The sequence below is a fragment of the Triticum dicoccoides genome, chromosome 7A, assembly GCF_002162155.2.
Source record: "Triticum dicoccoides isolate Atlit2015 ecotype Zavitan chromosome 7A, WEW_v2.0, whole genome shotgun sequence".
Taxonomy (NCBI): domain Eukaryota; kingdom Viridiplantae; phylum Streptophyta; class Magnoliopsida; order Poales; family Poaceae; genus Triticum; species Triticum dicoccoides.
Genome location: NC_041392.1, coordinates 127,846,215 through 127,870,948, shown reverse-complemented (window position 1 = coordinate 127,870,948; position 24,734 = coordinate 127,846,215). Strand labels below are relative to the sequence as shown.

At 50.1% G+C, this 24,734-nt stretch overlaps 2 protein-coding genes across 5 annotated transcripts; one reads left to right on the top strand and one right to left on the bottom strand.

Moving 5' to 3' along the window:
* Positions 1-1,576: 1,576 nt before the first annotated feature.
* Positions 1,577-10,892, bottom strand: LOC119328502 (UMP-CMP kinase 4-like). Of its 3 annotated transcripts, XM_037601478.1 has the most exons (10): positions 10,710-10,887; positions 9,726-9,818; positions 9,404-9,458; positions 9,171-9,288; positions 8,935-9,091; positions 8,721-8,801; positions 8,518-8,625; positions 2,586-2,657; positions 2,216-2,260; positions 1,577-2,003 (listed from the first exon to the last, which is right to left on the bottom strand). In XM_037601478.1, exons 2-9 carry the CDS (start codon positions 9,780-9,782, stop codon positions 2,252-2,254), a joined length of 657 nt encoding a protein of 218 aa, XP_037457375.1. In that variant the 5' UTR covers positions 9,783-9,818; positions 10,710-10,887; the 3' UTR covers positions 1,577-2,003; positions 2,216-2,251. The 3 variants fall into 3 exon arrangements, with proteins under 3 accessions (XP_037457375.1, XP_037457376.1, XP_037457374.1); XM_037601479.1 differs by lacking the exon at positions 2,216-2,260 and having other exon boundaries at positions 10,710-10,892; XM_037601477.1 differs by lacking the exon at positions 2,216-2,260 and having other exon boundaries at positions 9,726-9,772; positions 10,710-10,889.
* Positions 10,893-11,013: 121 nt separating this feature from the next.
* On the top strand, positions 11,014-24,713 carry LOC119328501 (protein FIP1-like). Of its 2 annotated transcripts, XM_037601475.1 has the most exons (14): positions 11,014-11,273; positions 18,800-18,887; positions 19,129-19,237; positions 19,313-19,362; positions 19,712-19,778; positions 20,219-20,291; positions 20,922-20,977; positions 21,400-21,496; positions 21,922-22,003; positions 22,440-22,502; positions 22,665-22,724; positions 23,918-24,010; positions 24,158-24,220; positions 24,305-24,713. In XM_037601475.1, exons 1-14 carry the CDS (start codon positions 11,206-11,208, stop codon positions 24,440-24,442), a joined length of 1,107 nt encoding a protein of 368 aa, XP_037457372.1. In that variant the 5' UTR covers positions 11,014-11,205; the 3' UTR covers positions 24,443-24,713. The 2 variants fall into 2 exon arrangements, with proteins under 2 accessions (XP_037457372.1, XP_037457373.1); XM_037601476.1 differs by lacking the exon at positions 11,014-11,273 and having other exon boundaries at positions 19,133-19,237.
* Positions 24,714-24,734: the final 21 nt, after the last annotated feature.

Below are 24,734 nucleotides of genomic sequence, written 5' to 3'. Positions count from 1 at the left end.
CTCCTAGTACAACTAAGAAGAGGAAGAGGACATTTGTTATGACTAAAGAAGACTCAATCCAGGTTAACAACATGTCTGATGCTGTGCGTGAGATTGCAAGTGCTATCAACAACACATGTCATACCGAAACACACCCTGATTTGTACAAGGCTGTAATGGACCTTGTTGAGTATGATCTCGCTGAGCGGTTGGCTGTTTTAGATTATCTGATTGAACATAAGGGAAAAGACCTTAATTTTGTGAAGATGGATGAGGAAGTCCGCAAAGCATCGTTCAAGCGTATCTTGGAGAAGAATCCTGATCTTGTTTGAGTTGGTGTTAGTTGGTGCATTTTGAGAACTATCCCTTTAATAAGTTGAATTTGGAATGAGACTATATGTAATATGGATCTAAAGATTTATTGGTTCAACCAAGTTACTTTTCTTAATAACATGGTGCTTAAATGGTTCAACATGTCTGTTGTCGTTCCATGCCACAAGATTTCTTTAAGTGTATTTGTATCTGTGTTCCATGCCACAAGATTTCTTTAAGTGTATTTGTATCTGTGTCACAAAAAATCAAGCACGCATGCTATGCAATTTTGCCTCTATATAAAATACACCTACCAATTTTCACATGTTCATTCTTTCTGTTTGCGAGAAGATGTCGTGTTGATTCACATATTTTTTTAAGAATGAGCAACATTATGTATTTATTATTAAAAAATAAATTAATAATTGCTGACAAATATATATGTCTAAATATTTTAAGTGGTATTTTTTCTTCATATTTACATATTGTCGAAATGTTGGTCAAATGATGTATGCCGCCAAGAACCCTTTGAATTGTGCACACGAATTTTTATCATGTATTTGTAACTATGGTATCCTCACCATCTCAGATACAGCCTATCAAACAAAGTATAAGCCTAGCAATGTCCTGACAGATACATGCTACCAAACAAAGTCTCAACTCAGCATGTCCGTACACATGCAGGCTACCAAACAACTGCAGTTGTATGTACACAGCATGTCTGTACTTAACATGTCTCAGGGGGGAACACTATGACAGGATCATGCAGGCTACCAAACACATCCTAAGGTTCTTCCCTTTTTTGGCTCTAAGGTTCACCACTCGTCTGAATTCATGATAACTGAAGAGATAAGCACGGTTGCAATTGCCCCCAAAAATCTATGCGAAAAATTGGAGTTTATTTATCCACAAGTTGACTAGGCTGTGATTATGTATCTGGACTTCTGGTTCTCAATTGATTAAACACTCAATAAGTATTTTGGCGCAAATGCAAAATAATACTCAGCCTCAGCCGTGAGCAATGTTATTGCTGCTGTCCCAGCGACACCACCCACATTCTTTGCATGTTGCAACGTTGTGATTCAAATTGTAATTTTAATCTATAAGTCGTAAACATTTTTGCATTCGTCAATCCATTTCAAAAGGAAATACATAGAAATTAAGGCAAAAGAGTCAATCGACTCAACGCAATGACACATCATACCCCTATTATAGACTCCGTTTTTGGGCATTTTATCAACTGACAGACAACCTTAGGGTATATAATGCAAGTCTAGTCACCTTGTGGACAGATAACCAACTTTCTGAAATGCCCGCTACTGTGATATCAACCGTTTGAACAAAAGACATAATGCATATGGCCTAAGCCTTTTCTCTATCTTTTCCTGGAGGCCAAAAAGAAAATTGCTACTGAATCACAAACGACAAGTGATGTGGCCGAATGATTAATTGCAATCTTTTTTCCTGACAAGATATCATTAACCATGTCCATAACAAAGACTACATAACTTGACGATAGTAACGAATGGGATGGTTCGTTGCGGCAGCGAGGTGGGCACACAGGTGAACTGATATGTGCTCCAGTTCCCCTCTACTCACTAATAAAGATCAGAAATACTTATAAATCAGATGATGAACGACTATCTAGTGGCATGCTGGCAGGGTAGCGCGCCGTGAGCTCCAGCCTTTTCCTTCGGTACTTCTGGGGTCACCTGAAAACACACGTAATGGATGCCATGAGGCCACGCATGACAACAGCAGTAGTAACAGTGTATTTCATCGAGCAAGTCTGGCAAGTAGGCTTCCATCTTGCTTCATGATTACAACCCTAAGTCAGTGGCAGATGGAAATTATGACTTTTAAGTTCTCACTTTCAATGTTCAGTTGATGGAACAGAAAAAAAAACAGTTAAAAGAGCTCATACCGTTTTAATGAATCACATATTTTTGCATGAGCGCATCTATGCGGCCTGAATGAGAAGAACATATTGTTACCATTTGCAAAAAGACGGTATGTCGTAAAATTGGTATTCACATTTCATATACCAAATACAAAATAATATTACTCTATTTCTGTACACAAGGCCACTTCGTTTTTCCTGTCAAACTTTGACTTATAATTTTGGTCAACAAAATATGGGTTATATGTCATCAAAAATATATCATCAGAAAGTTCTTTGAAATGTGCGCCAAAAATATAAAGTGGCCTTGTATACTGAAATGGAGGGAGTATGTTACATCTGTGAACTTAAGAAATTGTCAAAACTTAGTCAATTGGGTATGAAATGACATTACCTTTGGGCCATAGGACTGAAAAATGGTTTTCACATCTTCAAACACCTCAAGGATTGGTTTTGCAGCATTAATCTGGTTAAACAGTGGATTGGACAACAGGTGATCAAAGTTCGTACACAAGAAAGCATATCAGCCAAGCGCTAATGGAAGGGCATACACAAAAATAAAGTCTCGGCACACTAGAAAACTTGATATATCGGATTGTACAAATGCACCTATTTGTTCGCTACTATATATTCTCTACAGCCTCTACTGAAGGATGAGATATTCATTCCAAATTCCCAATGTCCCTGCTGAGAGTATGCCCTGTTGTGTGGCACTGGTTCACTGAGATCAGTGTATTCTATAAACTACTTCTTTTCACCATGCTCGAGTTCATGTGTGCTTATTATTGATATTCCAGGTATCACCTGCACTCAATTAGACTGTTAGCGGCTAGGGTTCTGCCCGGTCTTGGCCGGAGACAGTAGGGAAAGGAGGGGGAAGGGCGAGGGCCTGAGCGCGGCGGCCGGCGGTGAGGCGCCGTCCTGGCGCGGTGCGGCGGCGGCGAGAGAAGTTGGCGGCTAGGGTTTAGGGTTTCCGGCTCCTCTAGGAGCCAGGCAATAGAAATAGTCTTATTGCTTAATTCTCAAAATAGTCTTACAGCTCGTATATATAACCATAATCTGGAAATAAAACTAAGATAACTTGCGGGCCTAAGCCTGCCTGTTGGGCCTCCTGCGGCCATAGACCTGGTCGGTCATAACATCTCTCCCCGCCTGCGCAAACAGCTCGTCCTCGAGCTGAAAGTCGGGGTAGTGCTGGCGGAACTCCTCACGCTGCTCCCAAGTAGCGTCCTCCTCTGATAGTCCAGTCCACCGGATCAACACGTACCAGGAGCCTCGGCGCAGCTGAGCCTTCAACGCCTTCTCTGGCTCAGGAAGGAGACGCCCGTCCATGATCGGTGGAAGGGCCGGCGGTGCCGCGGGTGGCTCGCCGCGGAATGGCTTGAGCAGCCCGACATGGAAGACATCATGGATCTGCGCGCCTGCCGGAAGCTGCAGACGGTAAGCCACTTTCCCAATGCGTTCCAGGATCGCAAAGGGACCGGCATAGCGAGGACCGAGCTTCTTCCTCGCGCGTGGGTCCAAGGACTGCGTAGAGCGGTGAAGTAGACGCAGCCAGACCCAATCACCCACCGCGTACTCCGCCTCGCGATGGTGGCCATCATAGTAACTTTGGCCAACTGCTAGGCCTGCAGGAGTCATTGCTGGACCTCCGCGAGCATCTCATCACGGCTCCTCAGAAGAGCCCCGGCTACCTCGGTCCGTGCCGAGGCCGGATCAACAGGAAGGATCGGCGGGGGTGGCCGGCCATACACCACCTCAAAGGGCGTAGCACGGAGGGCGGAGTGATAAGAGGTGTTGTAGCAGTACTCCGCCCACGAAAGCCAGTCCACCCATGCGCGAGGGCGATCACCTGTAACACAACGCAAATACATGGCAATCACCTTGTTAACGATCTCAGACTGGCTGTCCGTATGAGGGTGGAAGGCGGTGCTCAGGCGTAGCTTCACGCCCGCCAGCCGGAAAAGGTCACGCCACACGTGTCCCGTGAACATGGGGTCCCGATCACTGACGATCGAAGAAGGGAACCCGTGGAGACGGACAATGCCATCGAAGAAGGCCCGTGCTACAGATGCCGCTGAATATGGATGGCCAAGCGCGATGAAATGAGCATACTTGGAGAAGCGGTCGACCACCGTGAGAATGACGGACTTGCCGCCCACCTTGGGGAGGCCCTCGATGAAGCCCATGGAGATGTCCGCCCAAACCTGAGATGGGACCTCCAAGGGCTGAAGCATGCCAGCCGGCCGTAGAGTCTCCGTCTTGTTGCGTTGGCATGTCACGCACGATCGTACCCAGTCACGGACCAGGGCACGATCACCGGGAATGTAGAAGTCGGCGCGGAGACGATGGAGCGTCTTCTGCACTCCCTCATGGCCTGCCGAGTGAGCGAGGCGCAGCACCTGCTGGCGAAGATCGTCGTGCGCCGGAACGAAGACCCGGCGCCCATGGAGAAGCGGGCCATCGGCGAGGCGCCACGGCTCCTCCAGCTCTCCCGCCGCCAGCTGCTGCTGTAGGAGGAGGGAGTCGGCCGCGGCAGCGGTCGCCAGGCGGATGTCGGCGTAGAGGGCGAAGGAGGGCCTGGTGATGATGCAGAAGGCCGCCCCCTCCGCCGCACCGTCGTCCACATCAGCGTCACGCCGAGACAGGGCGTTGGCGACGGTGTTAAGGCGACCCGGCCGGTACTCGACGGTGAAGTGGCCTCTGATCCATTGGTGTTGGGGCACCGTCGAGAGCCTCTGATCCAGCATGAACTTGAGGCTGTAATGGTCCGTGCGGATCCGGAAATAACGACCCCAAAGATAGGGCCGCCAATGGCGTACTACCTGCACCAACCCAATGAGCTCACGCTCATACGCCGCCAACTTGAGATGGCGTGCGGCAAAGGGGCGGCTGAAGAAAGCGAGGAGTCCCTCGCCCTGGTGTAGGACCGCACCGAACCCCGCACCGAAAGCGTCGCAGTCAACGGTGAGGGGAGGTCGAAATCCGGCATCTGCAGTACGGGTCCCGTCGTGAGGGCCCCCTTGAGGGCCTCGAATGCTGAAGTGGCCTCCGCATCCCAAGAGAAGGCGTCGCTACGGAGGAGACGCGTGAGCGGGGCCGCGATGAGGCCAAATTCCCGGATGAACTTCCGGTAGTACCCCGCGAGGCCAAGGAACCCGCGAAGAGCCCGCGGAGACTGCGGGATCGGCCAGGCGACGACAGCCGCCACCTTGTCGGCGTCCATGGCCACTCCCTCGGCCGAGGTAAGCGACCGAAGGTGTCCCGAACGAGCACTTCGAGCGCTTAAGATGAAGATGATGCGCCCGAAGCTCGTTGAAGACGATGGCCACATGCTGGAGGTGCTCTGCCCAAGAGGCGCTATAGATAAGAATGTCATCAAAGAAAACGAGCACAAACCGACGTAAGTAGGGCCGGAGGACATCGTTCATCAAGGCCTGAAATGTCGCCGGGGCGTTGGAGAGGCCAAAGGGCATCACCAAGAACTCGAAGTGGCCGTGATGAGTCTGAAACGCCGTCTTGGCGATGTCGTCTGGATGCATGCGCACCTGATGATACCCCGACCGGAGGTCCAGCTTGGTGAAGAAGCGCGCCCCGTGCAGCTCGTCGAGAAGCTCATCGACAACCGGAACAGGAAACTTGTCCTTCAATGTGAGAGCATTAAGGGCGCAGTAGTCGATGCAGAAACGCCACGTGCCATCCGACTTACGAACGAGGAGGACCGGTGCTGTAAATGGGGACGTGGAGATGCGGATGATGCCGGCGGCAAGCATGAGTGCACACTGCCGCTCCAACTCGTCCTTCTGTAGCTGTGGATACCGGTAAGGCCGTACGGCCACAGGGGCCGATCCCGGAAGGAGGTGAATACGGTGGTCGTAGATCCGGGCCGGTGGCAGACCCTGTGGCTCCTCAAAGAGATCCCGGTGCTGCTGCAGGAGCCCGTCCAAGAGCGGATGCTCGGCCTCCGTGGTCGTCGCGGCCAGCTGAAGAGGGGGTGTGGGTGCGGCCCCCCTAATGCCCTCCCACCGAATGCGACGACCCAAACGCCAGAAGGTCATCGTCAGCGCGTCGAAGTCCCAAAGAATAGGACCCAACGTGCGCAAGAAGTCGACGCCGAGGATGAAGTCGAAGCAGCCCAAATCGATGCCGGCGCAGGTGATGGTGAAGTGCTCGTCGCCGATAGTGATGGGCACGTCGCGGGCGAGCCCGTGGCAGCGTAGACGGTCGCCATTAGCGACAGTGACCCGCAACTGCTCCCCTCCAGCCGGCTGGAGCGCAAGACGCCGCATGGTGGCCTCCGACAGGAAATTATGCGTGGAACCTGTGTCCAGGAGGGCCACCAGGCGCTCGCCATGGATCATGACCGGTAAAAGCATCGTCCGTTCATCACGGATGCCGGCCAGCGCGTGAAGGGACACCACTAGGGCGGTAGCCGGGGCCGGTGCGGGTGCCGCTGCGGGCTCCGCAAGAGTCGGGGCGTCAAGGTCAGCCTCCAGGGTGTCCTCCTCGGTCTCGTCCGTCGTCTCCAGGTAGAAGAGGCGCGGGCAAACACGGCCCGGCGCATAGGGCGCATCGCAGTTGAAGCACAGGCCCAAGCGCCTGCGTTCCAGCTGCTCCGCCTGAGTGAGGCGCCGGAACGACCGCGTCGGGGCCGGGGTAGCGGCCGGGGCGGTGGTAGAGGACGCCGGCGCTGCCGGAGGCGGCCGGGGAGGCGGACGGCCCCCACGTGGCGCGGATGGCCGCGTCGACGTCAAAGCCTGGGCACGCTGCTCGAACGCCCGCGCATAGTACATGGCCGTCTGAAGGTCTTGTGGTCCCTTCATCTCGACGTCCACGCGGATGTGGTCGGGAAGGCCGACGACGAAGAGCTCCGCCCGCTGTAAGGCTGTCACACCCGGTGCGTGGCACGCTAGAGCCTGGAAGCGGTCGGCGAAATCCTGCACCGTGGAGGTGAACGGTAGGCGGCCCAACTCGGCCAAGCGGCTCCCGCGTACCGGTGGTCCGAACCGAAGAAGACATAGCTCGCGGAAGCGATCCCACGGTGGCATGCCGCCCTCGTCCTGCTCGAGGGCGTAGTACCATGTCTGGGCGGCCCCGCGGAGATGGTAGGAAGCCAGCCACGTGCGCTCGGACGCGGGCGTGCGCTGTCCACGGAAGAACTGGTCACATTGGTTGAGCCAGTTAAGCGGGTCATCCGAACCGTCGTACGTGGCGAAGTCGATTTTTGCGAACCGGGGCGGTTGCTGGTGTGGCGCGCCCGGGCCCACTGCCTCGGCGGTACGGAGGGCTGATGACGGCGCCCGGTCTAGGGTGGAAGGCCCGGCGTAGTGCCCTGTGACGCCCGACGCCTCGGGCTGCCACTGGACCCCTAACGGCGGCCGGGCCTCCGTGGGAGCCGACAGCGGCCCGTGGATTGCGGCGGCGCTGGGGAAGGCGGCAGTGATGGTTGCTGGATGGGGAGGTGCGGCTGGCCCTGGCCCGGCGTGGTGCCGGGGGCGGAGGAGAGCGGCGCTGATAGGGAGGCCGTAGTACCCGGCGACGCGGCGGCGGTGGTGGAGGAATCGATGGCAGCGGCGCTGGGGGAGGCGTGGGGGAGCGGCGGCGGCGGTGGTGGGATTGGCGGGGAAGACATGGTCGAAATCCGGGTATCTGATACCAAGGTGTTAGCGGCTAGGGTTCTGCCCGGTCTTGGCCGGAGACAGTAGGGAAAGGAGGGGGAAGGGCGAGGGCCTGAGCGCGGCGGCCGGCGGCGAGGCGCCGTCCTGGCGCGGTGCGGCGGCGGCGAGAGAAGGAGGCGGCTAGGGTTTAAGGTTTCCGGCTCCTCTGGGAGCCGGGCAATAGAAATAGTCTTATTGCTTAATTCTCAAAATAGTCTTACAGCTCGTATATATAACCATAATCTGAAAATAAAACTAAGATAACTTGCGGGCCTAAGCCTGCCTGTTGGGCCTCCTGCGGCCATAGACCTGGCCGGTCATAACATAGACCCTGAACTACAGGAGCATTTGCTAGACATACTAAAAAATTCTACAGCATGGCTCTTAATAATTTATGAAAAGTCGATACATAAGGCTGGTAACAATGAACTGTTCTACAGAAGAATGACATATGCTTTTGCACTCAAAATCATACCCCTTCTTAACCTAGCATTTGAATCATAATAGATAGTACTCAACTATATGTAGCTGGATTGTACAAAAATACTGAATCATTTCCTGGTGACGCGTGGCTATCTTAAATCACAACAAGTATTTATGTGACACTGTGAAGAATAAGTTGTTGTGCAGAAGCGTGTCATATCCTTTTACATAAAAAAATGGATATACCTTCTTAACCTTGCCCTTAGAGTCATAGTACTGAACTACAGGCAAACTTGATTCTTCAAAAACTCTGAATCTTTTCCTGATAGTCTCAACGTTATCGTCAGCTCTTCCCTGCAGTTGATCAACAAAAGAAAACAATGTTAGAAGCAATGAAGAGATCATGTCACATACAATCCAGCAAATAAACATAAGAGATTAAATCTAACCTGATTGCGACCCAGAAGACGCCTTACCATCTCTTCCTCAGAACAGTCGAAGAATAGCACAAACTCAGGAGATATTTTTATCTGCAGTAATGTATAATAACTAAAGGTCGTTAGCTTGCTTTTAAAACACAAAAGGAAAAGGTCAAAGTACCAACTAATTTTGAAGTTAGGAACTCTATTATTTTATAGAAGTCCGAAAACAAAGTGGGCTTACAACATTCTCAAATGACAGACGGTTTTCTTGATTCCTTGGAAATCCATCAATGAGGAATTTGTCATTTTCACTTTTTACCATTGCTTCTTGTAAGAGCTTTACGGTTATCTCAGATGGAACAATTTTCCCTTCCTTTATAATGCTGTCAATCATGGTTCTGTAGGGGAGAAAAAAGCCAATTAAGCGTTATTAATAAAATAAGGAATATAACCTCTGGAGTCGAGCAGGTTTGTTACCCATTCTCAGAACCAGACTTGATTTCTGAGCGCAACAGCTCTCCAGCGCTAAGATGTGTAAATCCGAAATGCTCCACAATATTGCTACATTGTGTACCTTTTCCACTTCCAGGACCACCTGTGGTTTTGCATAAAATGAGAAGCCATGAATTGGCAGCAGCATAGGTACTGACAACAAGCTCATTTTCCACTATGAAGAAGTTGGAGCCATCGTTACGGAATACAGAAGTTACCTAGAACAAATACAACTGCAACTTTCTTCCCAGCCAAGATATTCGCAGCACCATCCTGCAAATACGAGCAATTCAATCGATCAAAGTAAGAATGTGAGGATTTAATCCAGGATTAACTTCACTGGTAACACTGAAAATGGAATCAAAATTTAATATAACATTGAGATTGAGGGTACCTGCCTTACATATTAAAGAGCATGCATAACATAAGTGTCATGTACAGTTTTAAACTACAAAGCAATGGGATACATAGATGAAGACTCAAAAGTAATCTAGGAATCCAGTAACAACTGCAAGTTGTACCCTAACGTGAAAAACATACCTCCTGCTCGGCGACAGGCACTGAAGCATCCACGGCTGTGCTCATTGCTGCAAGCATTCCATGACTCAGCTTGAGCAAGCAATGGATAATAAACTTTGGATGGCTCAGCAGAAAAGAGGGAAAGTGTCAAGACTCTACTCTACTGTAAACTGGCAGTGCATTAGAACGTAGCAAAATTAAACTAAATAGTTAGCAAGAAGGGTGATGAACTTGCAGTTTCCTTTATTTCCATGCTTTCAAGATTTGAAATGCTAAACAAATGAGGCCATAATTTTGCTTCAGCTGCAGTAACAGTATATAGACAAACTATCTTACCACATTGTACCTACAGCTTTTCATTTTTCATCATGATTTTCCCTTAGATTTCTTGATTCATAGCTCTGATTATAAATTGCGCACGCAAATGAGCTATCAATGTTTCAAAACAGAAAAGTTGACATTCACAGTCCTGTACGCCAACACTCTTTCTTCAGGGTTGAATTAGCCTACGCGTACGCGATACATTAGCATTTTATACACAATCATCGCTGTGCATAAAGTCACTCTTGGCCACTTATATTTGGCATTACTTATGCAAACCATATGTCGCTCATCCTAAATATTGGACTGCTGCTCTGTAACAAAGTACCGAACACAAGGCAACAAAAATGACGGCAACCACTCCTAGATGTGGCCAGTGGCACACAACCCTCTGTTAATTGATTATTTCTTGGTCGGATCCACACGGCTGAGTGCAGGAGATCACTCCACCAGAACCTAACCAGTAAGCCACTGGAGGCCTCTGTTAGAGCAACTCACTATTTTGGGTGAAAACTTTTCCCCAATAAACAGAGCCAATTTAGTGGCTAAAAGCATCCATGAATCCATCAGGCAGACAGGCAACCAGACCTAGCCATGGAGTTTATTTTGATCTGCCGCTTCTACTCTGTAGGCTGGAACAATCAAACCGGGATGAGAAGTGTGGCAGAGCAGAGAGACACGTACCCTACTTGTCGAGCTGGGCGGGTCGCTAGAAGTGGGTCCAATCGGCGAGAGTGGTGCCAGATAGCAGCACCTGCCTAGGAGGAGGACGGAGAGGGAGGCGCGGCAGCGAAGGGAGGAGCCGAGGAGGTCGGCGGCGGCGGCGAGAGGAGTTAGGAAAGGAACCGGCTGAAAAAGTGGCCGCACGCGAGCCAGTTATGGCCAGCCAGGTGCCTCAGCAGACCGTCTCCTAGCCGTTGGATTGCGATCAAACGGTTGGCAAGGGCCAACGGGGGAACGGTTCCGCGGTGGAGAGGGCCCACCACGCCTCTCGCCGTTTTGGGTTGTCTTCCTCGGCGCCGCCGCGCCGCTACCCCCACTAGAGTCCGCACTAGTCTAGCGTGGTCTAGGCGGCTGCTCGTCGGCCGATCGTCTACCCGATCCGACTCCGGAGTGCTGGGAGGGGGCGCCACGCTGACGGCTCCAGCCGCGGCGTCGGCGGGCGCAGGCGGCGGAGGAGATGGCGCACGAGCGGCGCGGCGCGGCGGCGTCGTCCGCGGCTGCACACGACGCTGCAGGGGAAGCGCTGTGAGTCGCTGCAACCCTGCTGGCTCAACCATAGCTAGACGCTCGCTCTAATCATGCTTGTGGCGGGGGGATTCGATCTGACCTCAGAGATCCGCCCCCGTAATCGCGCCATGGTACTTGTAGGACATGCCAGATCCCTGATCTGATCTTGTAGCCCCTCTTCTAGGGTGGAATCGTATCATAGTTTGCTGAATTCGTGGACAGCAACCTGCCTCTGCTCTGCTCCATGTTTTGCATATGGTTTGCGAAGCTCTCTGTGAATTCGGTCAGTGTGATTGGGACGGAACTGAGGGCAGTCCGTGTGTCAAATGGTGTATATCATCGTTTAGATACAATACAAGCTCATGTGCTGCCTTTTCATGCAGCTATGTAGTGTGATTAGAAATTAAATGCATATAGATTATTATTATTATTATTATTATTATTGTTCTACTGTATATTTTGATTGGTTGTGTGCAAATCACAAATTGTTGGAGCTTGGGACAAGACACTGTATCTATATGTAGGTGCAGCTTTCGTCTCTTTCTTCATTAATTGCCTTTCACCTCAGCTTCAGTCCTATAGTTTAGAACTTGATACAGCTGATGGTGGAGAATCAGGACTGCCATAAGATCGGTGTGGCATTGTGAGTTAGTTGCCCCCTCGGTGCAGAGTTTGATTTGTTTGGCTATTTCATGACCCATTAGTGTGAGGGAGGCACCAGTTGCATGTCCATGTAGCAATTCTGAGTTTAAGGTAGTCAACCACCTTGATAGTCTGTGTGATTATTGTGATGATGCATGATATACGATTTGGTTTGATGTAAGTACATGAATATATGATGGTATCTTGTCTAAATCTAATAAGTAAATAAATAGCGGCAGTTTTAGACTTTCAGTCTGTATCTTTCTTTTGTTGAGAGACACAATTTGTTAGCGGCTAGGGTTCTGCCCGGTCTTGGTCGGAGACAGTAGGGGAAGGAGGGGGAAGGGCGAGGGCTTGAGCGCGGCAGCCGGCGGCGGGGCGCCGTCCTGGCGCGGTGCGGCGGCGGCGAGAGAAGGAGGCGGCTAGGGTTTAGGGTTTCCGGCTCCTCTGGGAGCCGGGCAATAGAAATAGTCTTATTGCTTAATTCCAAAAAGAGTCTTACAACCTATATTTATATCCTAGATAACTTGCAGAAGAATTAACCTAAGATAACTTGTATAAGAATTGACCTAAGATAACTTGCATAATCTGAAAATAAAAACTAAGATAACTTGCGGGCCTAAGCCTGCCTGTTGGGCCTCCTTCGGCCATAGACCTGGCCGGTCATAACATCTCTCCCCGCCTGCGCAAACAGCTCGTCCTCGAGCTGAAAGTCGGGGTAGTGCTGGAGGAACTCCTCGCGCTGCTCCCAAGTAGCATCCTCCTCTGGTAGTCCAGTCCACCGGATCAACACGTACCAGGAGCCTCGGCGCAGCTGAGCCTGCAACGCCTTCTCTGGTTCAGGAAGGAGACGCCCGTCCGTGACCGGTGGAAGAGCCGGCGGTGCCGCAGGTGGCTCGCCGCGGAATGGCTTGAGCAGCCCGACATGGAAAACATCATGGATCCGGGCGCCTGCCGGAAGCTGCAGACGGTAAGCCACTTTTCCAATGCGTTCCAGGATCGCAAAGGAACCGGCATAGCGAGGACCGAGCTTCTTCCTCGCGCGGGGGTCCAAGGACTGCGTAGAGCGGTGAAGTAGACGCAGCCAGACCCAATCACCCACCGCGTACTCCGCCTCGCGATGGTGGCCATCATAGTAACGTTTGGCCAACTGCTGGGCCTGCAGGAGTCGTTGCTGGATCTCCGCGATCATCTCATCACGACTTCTTAGAAGGGCCCCGGCTACCTCGGTCCGCGTCGAGGCCGGATCAACCGGCAGGATCGGCGGGGGTGGCCGGCCATACACCACCTCAAAGGGCGTAGCTCGCAGGGCGGAGTGATAAGAGGTGTTGTAGCGGTACTCTGCCCACGAGAGCCAGTCCACCCATGCACGAGGGCGATCACCTGTAACACAGCGCAAATACATGGCAATCACCTTGTTAACGATCTCAGACTGGCCGTCCGTCTGAGGGTGGAAGGCTGTGCTGAGGCGTAGCTTCACGCCCGCCAGCCGGAAAAGGTCACGCCACACGTGTCCCGTGAACACGGGGTCCCGATCACTGACGATCAAAGAAGGGAACCCGTGGAGGCGGACAATGCCATCGAAGAAGGCCCGGGCAACCGATGCCGCTGAATATGGATGGCCGAGCGGTATGAAATGAGCATACTTGGAGAAGCGGTCGACCACCGTGAGAATGACAGACTTGCCGCCCACCTTGGGAAGGCCCTCGATGAAGTCCATGGAGATGTCCGCCCAAACCTGAGTAGGGACCTCCAAGGGTTGCAGCATGCCAGCCGGCCGTAGAGTCTCCGTCTTGTTGCGCTGGCACGTCACACACGACCGTACCCAGTCACGGACCAAGGCACGATCACCGGGAATGTAGAAGTCGGCGCGGAGACGATGGAGCGTCTTCTGCACTCCCTCATGGCCCGCCGAGTGAGCGAGGCGCAGCACCTGCTGGCGAAGATTGTCGTGCGCCGGAACGAAGACCCGGCGCCCATGGAGAAGCAGGCCATCGGCAAGGCGCCACGGTTCCTCCAGCTCACCCGCCGCCAACTGCTGCTGTAGGAGGAGGGAATCGGCCGCAGCAGCAGTCGCCCGGCGGATGTCGTCGTAGAGGGCGAAGGAGGGCCCGGTGATGATGCAGAAGGCCGCCCCCTCCCCCGCACCGTCGTCCACATCGGCATCACGCCGAGACAGGGCGTCGGCGACGGTGTTAAGGCGACCCGGACGGTACTCGACGGTGAAGTCAAAGCCAAAGAGTTTACTGATCCATTGGTGCTGGGGCACCGTCGAGAGCCTCTGATCTAGCATGAACTTGAGGCTGTAATGATCCGTGCGGATCCGGAAAGAGCGACCCCAAAGATAGGGCCGCCAATGGCGTACGGCCTGCACCAACCCAATGAGCTCATGCTCATACGCCGCCAACTTAAGATGATGTGCGGCAAATGGGCGACTGAAGAAAGCGAGGGGTCCCTCGCCCTGGTGTAGGACCGCACCGAACCCCGCACCGGAAGCGTCGCAGTCGACGGTGAAGGGGAGGTCAAAATCCGGCATCTGCAGTACGGGTCCCGTCGTGAGGGCCCCCTTGAGGGCCTCGAAGGCTGAAGTGGCCTCCTCGTCCCAAGAGAAGGCGTCGCGCCGGAGGAGACGCGTGAGTGGGGCCGCGATGAGGCCAAACTCCCGGATGAACTTTCGGTAGTACCCCGCGAGACCAAGAAACCCGCGAAGAGCACGCGGAGACTGCGGAATCGGCCAGGCCGCGACGGCCGCGACCTTGTCGGCATCCATGGCCACTCCCTTGGCCGAGATGACGTGGCCGAGGTAAGCGACCGACGGCGTCCCGAACGAGCACTTCGAGCGCTTATGATGAAGATGATGCGCCTGAAGCTCGTTGAAGACGATGGCCACATGCTGGAGGTGCTCTGCCCAAGAGGTGCTGTAGATAAGAATGTCATCAAAGAAAACGAGCACAAACCGGCGTAAGTAGGGCCGAAGGACATCGTTCATCAAGGCCTGAAACGTCGCTGGGGCGTTGGAGAGGCCAAAGGGCATCACCAAGAACTCGAAGTGGCTGTGATGAGTCCGAAACGCCGTCTTGGCGATGTCGTCTGGATGCATGCGCACCTGATGATACCCTGATCGAAGGTCCAGCTTGGTGAAGAAGTGTGCCCCGTACAGCTCGTCGAGAAGCTCATCGACAACCGGAATAGGAAACTTGTCCTTCAATGTGAGAGCATTAAGGGCACGGTAGTCAATGCAGAAACGCCATGTGCCATCCGACTTACGCACGAGGAGGACCGGTGCTGTAAACGGGGACGTGGAGATGCGGATGATGCCGGCGGCAAGCATGAGTGCACACTGTCGCTCCAACTCGTCCTTCTGCAGCTGTGGATACCGGTAAGGCCGCACGGCCACAGGGGCCGATCCCGGAAGGAGGTGAATACGGTGGTCGTAGATCCGGGCCGGTGGCAGACCCTGCGGCTCCTCAAAGAGATCCCGGTGCTGCTGCAGGAGCCCGTCCAAGAGCGGATGCTCGGCCTCCGTGGTCGCCGTGGCCAGCTGAAGAGGGGGCGCGGGTGCGGCCCCCCGAATGCCCTCCCACCGAATGCGACGACCCAAACGCTAGAAGGTCATCGTTAGCGCGTCAAAGTCCCAAAGGATAGGACCCAACGTGCGCAAGAAGTCGACGCCGAGGATAAGTCGAAGCAGCCCAAATCGATGCCGGCGCATGTGATGGTGAAGTGCTCGTCGCCGATAGTGATGGGCACGTCGCGGGCGAGCCCATGGCAGCGTAGACGGTCGCCATTCGCGACCGTGACCCATAACTGCTCTCCTCCGATCGGCTGGAGCGCAAGACGCCGCATGGTGGCCTCTGGCAGGAAATTATGCGTGGAACCTGTGTCCAGGAGGGCCACCAGGCGCTCGCCATGGATCATGACCGGTAAAAGCATCGTCCGTTCATCACGGATGCCGGCCAGCGCGTGAAGGGACACCACGAAGGCGGTAGCCGGGCCCGGTGCGGGTGCCGCTGCGGGCTCCGCAAGAGTCGGGGCGCCGAGGTCGGCCTCCGGGGTGTCATCCTCGATCTCGTCCGTCGTCTCCAGGTAGAAAAGGCGCGGGCAAACATGGCCCGGCGCATATGGCGCATCGCAGTTGAAGCACAGGCCCAAGCGCCTGCGTTCCAGCTGCTCCGCCTGAGTGAGGCGCCGGAACGGCCGTGTCGGGGCTGGGGTAGCGGCCGGGGCGGTGGTAGAGGACGCCGGTGCTGCCGAAGGCGGGCGGGGAGGCTGGCGGCCCCCACGCGGCGACGTCAAAGCCTGGGCACGCTGCTCGAACGCCCGCGCGTAGTACATGGCCATCTGAAGGTCTTGTGGTCCCTTCATCTCAACGTCCACGCGGATGTGGTCGGGAAGGCCGCCGACGAAGAGCTCCGCCCGCTGTAAGGCTGTCACACCAGGCGCGTGGCACGCTAGAGCCTGGAAGCGGTCGGCGAAATCCTGCACCGTGGAGGTGAATGGTAGGCGGCCCAACTCGGCCAAGCGGCTCCCGCGTACCGGTGGCCCGAACCGAAGAAGACAGAGCTCGCGGAAGCGATCCCACGGTGGCATGCCGCCCTCGTCCTGCTCGAGGGCGTAGTACCAGGTCTGGGCGGCCCCGCGAAGATGGTAGGAAGCCAGCCACGTGCGCTCGGACGCGGGCGTGCGCTGTCCACGGAAGAACTGGTCACATTGGTTTAGCCAGTTAAGCGGGTCTTCGGAACCGTCGTACGTGGCGAAGTCAATTTTGGCGAACCGGGGCGGCTGCTGGTGTGGGGTGCCCGGGGCCACGGCCTCGGCGGTGCGGAGGGCGGAGGACGGCGCCCGGTCCAGGGTAGACGGCCCGGCGTACTGCCTTGGGATGCCCGACGCCTCGGGCTGCCACGGGGACCCTGACGGAGGCTGGGCCTCCGTGGGAGCCGACGGCGGCCCGTGGAGCCAGTCGGGCAGCGGCGATGGCGACGAAGGAAAGCGGACCTCCTGGATAGGGAGGCCGCTCGGCGAGGACCCGCCCGGCCCAGGGTTGGGCGGTGGCGGTGGTGGAGCGCGCGCCGTGGCCGCCGGGAGGGACGGCGCGGTGGAGGGTGGCGTGGATGGTGGAGTCCAGGTCGGCCACTGTGGTCCCTGGGTGGAGGCGGATGGCGCGGTTGGCGCCGTGAACGGCGTCGGCCATTGTGGCCAGGGCGTCGTCGAAGCCGTCGGAGCGGGAAGCGCCGGGTAGCCGCCGGTGAGAGCCGCCGGTACGGGGTACCACGGCAGCGCCTGCTGGCCCGTGGCCGCGGTCTGGTGGAGCGGTGGGGGCGGCCCGTATGGGCTGGCCAAGTAGAGACGGATGCCCTGGACCGCCACGACTAGGTCATTGAGCACGCCGGCCATAGCTTCTGGTGTGAACTGCGGCGGCGGGGGGGAAGGCGGCGGCGATGGCTGCTGGATGGGAAGCTGCGGCTGGCCCTGGCCCGGCGTGGTGCCGGGGGCGGAGGAGAGCGGCGCCGACAGGGAGGCCGTAGTGCCCGTCGACGCGGCGGCGGTAGTGGAGGAATCGGTGGCAGCGGCGGTGGGGGAGGCGTGGGGCAGCGGTGGTGGGATTGGCGGGGAAGACATGGTCGAAACCCGGGTACCTGATACCAAGGTGTTAGCGGCTAGGGTTCTGCCCGGTCTTGGTCGGAGACAGTAGGGGAAGGAGGGGGAAGGGCGAAGGCTTGAGCGCGGCGGCCGGCGGCGGGGCGCCGTCCTGGCGCGGTGCGGCGGCGGCGAGAGAAGGAGGCGGCTAGGGTTTAGGGTTTCCGGCTCCTCTGGGAACCGGGCAATAGAAATAGTCTTATTGCTTAATTCCAAAAAGAGTCTTACAACCTATATTTATATCCTAGATAACTTGCAGAAGAATTAACCTAAGATAACTTGTATAAGAATTAACCTAAGATAACTTGCATAATCTGAAAATAAAAACTAAGATAACTTGCGGGCCTAAGCCTGCCTGTTGGGCCTCCTTCGGCCATAGACCTGGCCGGTCATAACACAATTACTTTGCATCGATGATAGAAAAGAACGCTCTATGAACAATACTTAGATAAGGCATACCCCACAGCACGCTCACACAATCACTAAAAAAATGAGCTGTTGCATGAACAACAACATACTGCGTAAAGGAGCTATTTGAGGAAAAGAAACTGTAAATGATCTTCATATAAGTTCACCTATATTGGTTATAAATTTTGAAATTATGTTTTGTTGGTGGCCATTTGTGTTAACATTTCATCAAGAGAAGCAAATTTGTAGTGATTTACTGAACAAAAAGATCTTAGTCTATATCGTAGTTTTGTTTTTAACGTTCAGGTTTGATAATTGCAGTGATCACACAGGGCTCTCCAGTGGTCCTGGTTTTTCTGTGATTTGTTGTTTTCCATGCACAACAGTTTTAGAACGCAATGACAGTGCTGTCATCTTTCATACAGCGTCTTATTTTCCATCGTAGTTTAGTATTCTCTCTTTTATTGACATTAACCTTAGTTTTCCTTATACTTGGTACATTTCATAGTGCAATTGCAATGAACATACGCCTCACGATATTTTCCCTGAATGTGTTTATGTTTCGTAAAAACTCTTCCAATCATGTCTTACTTTTTTATTACAGTCTTTTGCTTTGTCAAGCCACAGCAGCAGGATTTATGTTTTTCCATTTTTTGTGTGTTTGCTTTCTATGCTTTTTACGTATGCCAGTATGCCACTATATCAGAGGTGCCTAGTTTTCTGAATACAAACATCACTAGTACAAGGATAAGCATAAATAGCAACACCAAGTATTATATGATATGCATTTAATTCATTTCTTCTTATGTTGATCTGTTGTTGCAATCTGATTTCCTCCTTTCCTACCATTTCTCCAGATTTGTTGACGTAGTACATGAAGCCCCTCTATCTGGTCAGCGGCAGCCTCGAAGCATAGTTGGTGGCACTCTGTACTGTATCTTATTGGCAAGTGAATATTTGCTAGGGTTCCATTATTTTATTAATAGTTGTAGACCATGTTATCTTTTCTTAGTTTGCTGGAGAGACCTTTGAAACATGTTTTTACTTCATCTTACTTTATATTTAGCCAGGAGAATATATGTACTTTATGTCTGCTAGTCCCTTTCACTCCTTTAATTGTGCTGTTGTTTTTCCTTTCCCCCTTGCGGTTTCTGGCAGCTGTGATTAACTTCTTCTTCTTCTCTAGGCAGGTTATGCTGGTATTGTCATAGCAGCTCCATGGATATTTGTTCTTATACCAGAAATGATCCTTCCGTTGCTATGTAGCTGCAATGTTCTGCTTCTAATTATTACAGGTTCTTGTTTAATTTACTGGTTATCTATACTGGTAGATTTTCTATGGAGTAACCTCTAACAGAAATTTGCTGCAGGTATATTCCAACAATATTGGGTCCATCAGGTCACAAAAGTGCGACTACAGGTACGTCACGAAAGAAAAGAAAGAGAAGGTCTTTATGAATTCTTTGTCAGCGCAAATAGAGGCTCTACACATTAATATTGCCGACGATGTGTAATTTCAAAATGAAAAGGCTATCAACCATCAGTTTGTAGCCATGAACCATTCACTGTTACGGTTTGCTGCGACTAAAGTCTGTTCATCAACCTTTGTTTTAAGTCATGGCTAAATGTTAACATATTAGCTCTGTAATGTTTACTTGTTGATATAGTGCTCGAGCTTTATAATTCCTTGGATCTAATTTTATGTTAGTTGGGATCTTTTATTGGTAGTGTTATCATACCATTTACCAAGCTTCATCTTGTAAATGCAGGGCTACTATGATTTAAGCCAAAAATTGAAGCGCATTGCTCGAGTTCCATTTGCCGCTATTGCTTGCGGTAAGTATTAGCTAACCAATGTGTCCTACGGAGTATCTGCTATGTTCTGATGCCAGCACCTACCATTTATTTCTTTAAACCTTCAAGGAGAATTATTGTACTAAGAAACTGCTATCCTTCTGATCTGCATTGCATTTTGTAGTGAATATGTTGGTACCTGGGTTGTTTTTACCTCGGCCTGGACATTATGTGGTAGAATCTATACTGGTTTGGCTGTTATTATGTTTCTGCATCTGCTGATTTGGTAACACGTTCATGCTAGTTGCTGGTACCCCTAAATAGAACTAAAACCACGACACTTATTTTGGAGTGGAGGGAGTATAATATTGTTATTTCTTTTTATTTTAAATTTTACATTAATTATTTGGAGTAAAAACAACATGTTTGATCTCTTTATGCAATTATAGTGACGAATTATTTTGTTAAAAATATGGTTGCAGGTACTGCCCTATTGCTCTTAATTCTAGTTTGGCAGCCTCGAGTAGAGGTATTATCAATTTCAGTTTTGCTCAGGTACAGTTCTTCTGTTGAGTTGAGTATAAGCTTTCCTTAAGTTAACCTTCTAATAATATAAAAGGTTAAGATGACCATAAGCTGCATTCTGTAAATAAAAGCATTATTGGTATCTTTAGGATGAAAAATGTATGGAATGCATTTGCATAGTTTATGCCATTTTGAGGTGGAGGTTTAGTATTCTCTTATGCTGATATCATGACATGTGAAGCTCTTGTGTTATTCAAGAAGTTCAAGGTTTATTATAGGAGCGTGTAGGGTACAGTAAATATGGTTATAATTCTTTAGTGCACCTGGTCTTACGTGCATATTGAACTTTACTCTTAGATTATTATCATCACTCTGGTGGAGTAAAAATGATTAAGTAGGCAAGCTACACAAAAAATACTTGTATTGCTTATTTTGTTAAATTCAGTGCATTGCCCTCAGCAACCTCAAAGCCAAGTAAATTTCTGGACCTTATGATACATACTGACGTATTATATCTTTCTGCCTTTAATGAAATTTCAGTACGCATATGCTAAATTGGTTTCTTATTTAGCGGGATACTGTGGCTGTTCTGCTTTGGTTCTAAAGAGAAATGAAACACTCCTATGTGATTTTTAATGCTATCACTTTCTAATTATGCAGGATTGCACTAGTTGTTGAAGTGATATCCGCCGGATGTTTCATGAGCTTATACATAGGTGGATTCTGTTGTGTGGTTTATCTATTTTATTTTGTGTATGTTTCAGCCAGCATAAATTACTAGTCATTTTTCGGTAACTTTTTGGGCTTGACTTCCTTTAACTGTTTGTGGCCATGTAGCGTTGGAAAGTTCATTAACCGTCTTCCTAGATTTTTAATTCCTGTCAACAATTAACTTTGTTTTTCCTTGAATCACAGTAGACAGTAGATCAAGAAACATGCAATAGGCCTTACTTACCAGATGGTAATTCTGCATATTTGTTCATTAATCATTAATTACATGGTGATTCCACATGTTGTCTCATTAGTTATTAAGGGTTCTCTGACTTTTGTTGGGTCGATAGCTCCCAATCATTTCCTGCAAGCAATTAGATGACATTTTGTAATATTATGTCTGTATTTTCTAAATTTTGATATGCAGGGCACATCCATAAATACAACTCTTTGAATGAGCAGCCTGACATTCTACGGCCACTTTATTCTGCACTGCAACCATCTAGTTCGCTGGAAGAGATAAGGTACAATATATTTGTTGCTTCATTAATAATCACATGGACTTAATAAGGTAGAATATAGTATCACATGGACTTGATCTGGTTTACCTAATTATATTGGTTGTGTATTTTTTTCTTGGCAAATACTAACTGCGTATGCAAATGCTTTTCCATTTTAGTAAAAAGCACATGTATTTTAACATCTAAAAATTGCTTCATAGGAGTATACTCCTATCTTTGCATGTACAACTGTCTGTTCTTTCACTGAGTGCCACTACTTCCAATTATTGTGTGTTTGCTTTTACGTAGAGAAGAGGAGCTTTGTGCTAATGCTTTGAATATCAAAAAATAGAAATCAATGCCATTTTGAAAGCTTGTAGCCATCAGTGAAATCAATTCACATTCCTGTCATTTGACCTTTCTGGGTTGATACAATAATATATTTGCAGGTACTATGATTCTCGTCTGTCTGACCAACAAATGGCATTGCTCCAGTACCAGAGGGAGAATATTCATTATCTGAGTGAAGAGGTACTTGGAATAGTTCTTTTTTTTCATGTACTTGATTAGCAACTGCATTTACTGGCCATGTTTATTTTCCTCAATTATGTTATTATCACAGAATAGTAAAGTACTCCCTCTGTCTATTTTGGGATGGAGGGAGTAGTAGATACGATAATATTATTAAAGAGAAAGATTTTCAACTGTTGTCCTTACAATATACATGTGTTGTAATTAAGACTGTTACTCATTTGGCATCATTGATCATTCCTTTTTTCTTTCTAGATACTGGCTGGGCACAGCACACCGTTGCAGAAAGTGGTTAATGGCATGTGTTGTAATAACTTTTGACATTTTACAAAGTAGAATAGTCAATGCATTACACGCCACGAACAAATTCTGATTTATGCAATTAAAATAGTGGTGTTGTGTTGATTGATTAATGTGATTTTTTTTTCTACATCAGGTGCTTAGGTTGCAAGAAAGCTTAAGTAAGTACCATAGAAGTGTTGCTGCCAGCACTCCTCAGGTTCAAATTAAATCTACCGCCAAACCTTTCCCTCCCATCCGTTGAATGCTTAAGCAGACTAAAAACTGCTCAATGTTAATTATTTGTAAATCAACCTGCTTAATGTTGGGTGAATTGGTGCATCATGATTTAGTATTTATGTTTCTTATCATATTTCTCCAGGTTGATCTTACTCATCTTTTGGCATCTCGTGATCAAGAACTTCGTGCACTGTCTGCTGAGGTAATTACTCTCGGCCAACCAGATATTGCGCACTATGCATACGGCAGAGGTGGTATCAACACCTAAAAATATTTGGTGTGTTTGAACTACCTTTTCTACATCACTTTATTTCGTAACTGCAAAGTAGCAGTTATTTCTGAATTAAGTGAATGGTGAGGTTGGTTGTTGAGTGTCAGTGTGTTCCACCACTTGTGTCAGACCAATCTGTAGGATATATACTTGGCGGATAATTTGCTCTTTCTGCCTCTGTTCATACTCTAAATGTTAACGAGCAGGGGCGGAGGCTTTGTAGGGGCCAAACTGGGCCATGGCCCGCCTAGGAATTTGAGAAAATAATTACCTATGCATCTTCCATGCGCAGCCCACCTGCAGTCCAGAGCAGGACTCACATACGCTCAGCCTAAGTAGGCAGCGCATCCCCATCCTCTCTCCCCGTCTCGACCCAGTTCGGCCCGTACCAGCAAAGCGGAGCAGGGAGCACACGGGCAAGCGGGACTAGGGCAAAGCCGGCAGCAGAGGTAGAGGAGAGGAGATGGCGTCCCTGTCCTTCACCGGCGCCAAGTTCAGTGTAAAAATACGATCTTGGGCTGCTTTTACTCTTACGATTGGATCCTGGGAGCTGCCGTCTGTAGATTCTTTAGGTGTTCTCTATTTACTTGAAGCCTGCATGACTTAGCTGTAGGTTGGTTCAGATTAGCTTGCATGATTTACTTCTCCAATGTTGGATAATGATTTGACTACCCAGATGCTAATCAGTAGCCTCGCGAATCTTTTGTAATCTTAGCACAATCCCATGCTTGAAAAGTTCAGCTTAGGATTTGAAGGTGCTGCAAAAGTTCTCTGTCTACTTGTTTTTTAGTTAAAAAAGGGCACTTGCAGATTGATTTTTGTTGATGCCTTGTGGAGAAAGGACCATCTACAATTTGGTTGACAGACTACTTCGTTTACTCAATACTGTTCCAGTTTCTACGGCGAGTGTTGAACATGAATTTTCAGTCCAACTTTTTTAGTTTGGCCCGTCCAGCTTTTTCTTTCAAGCTCCGCCACTGTTAACGAGACTTCGACTTGGATAAGTACAGTGCTGGGCGAACAAGAATACTCAAGCTATTCTTCGTTAGCTTAAGGATATGTAGATCATACTTTTCTGTTAATACTCCAGCATGGACTAAATACTTTGCTCATCTATCATTTAGATGAATCAAGTGCATTCGGAGCTTCGTGTTGCTCGTGGTTTGATTGCTGAGAAGGACTCAGAGATCCAGCTCATCCGTGGGAAAAACAATCAAGTATGTTACCGTTCAGTTTTGTGTGTTTGTCTGCAAATTTTGCAGTAGTCAGATAATAGTTCCAAGCCGGTTCTGGCAAAATATGCATGACTCCTTGTAAGAGGAAGCAAAGCATTATTTGTTGATGCTGAACATGATAAAATGCAGTACGTCGAAGAAAACGAGAGACTAAGAGCTATCCTTGGTGAATGGAGCACTCGAGCAGCAAAGGTAATCATGAATGATAGAACCTGATGTTGATTTTAACAGAAGCATTTCCCTTATCATCATCTCGTTCACGTGTGTACTCGACAGCTTGAGAGAGCGCTCGAGGCTGAGAGAGTGTCCAACATGGAACTGCAGAAGAACCGCGCAAAGCTCAGACGCCAATCAACCAGGGAGAAAATACCTGACATTCCTCAATCAGACAGTTCCTCCATAGGTGTGCTCTAGCTTATGTGATTGTGTCAGCAGTTTTTGTGTAACAATCCATAGGTGAACTTTGTGGCGTCATGTGAAGATTTGAAACCTTCAAACCTCGGAGATCAGTTACGTACGTAGTTGTAGATTGAAGTACAGTAGGAATGAGAAATGTTGTATGTTGGCTGTATGGGAGCACTTGTAAATATGCAGTACTATGATTAAAAGTAGAACGGTGCGGTTTCTGGAGCTGTGACGTTTTCGTGCCTCCTGGGCTCTATGTAGCCTGTTGTTTTCAAATAAATTATGAATGTCGCATTTAGAA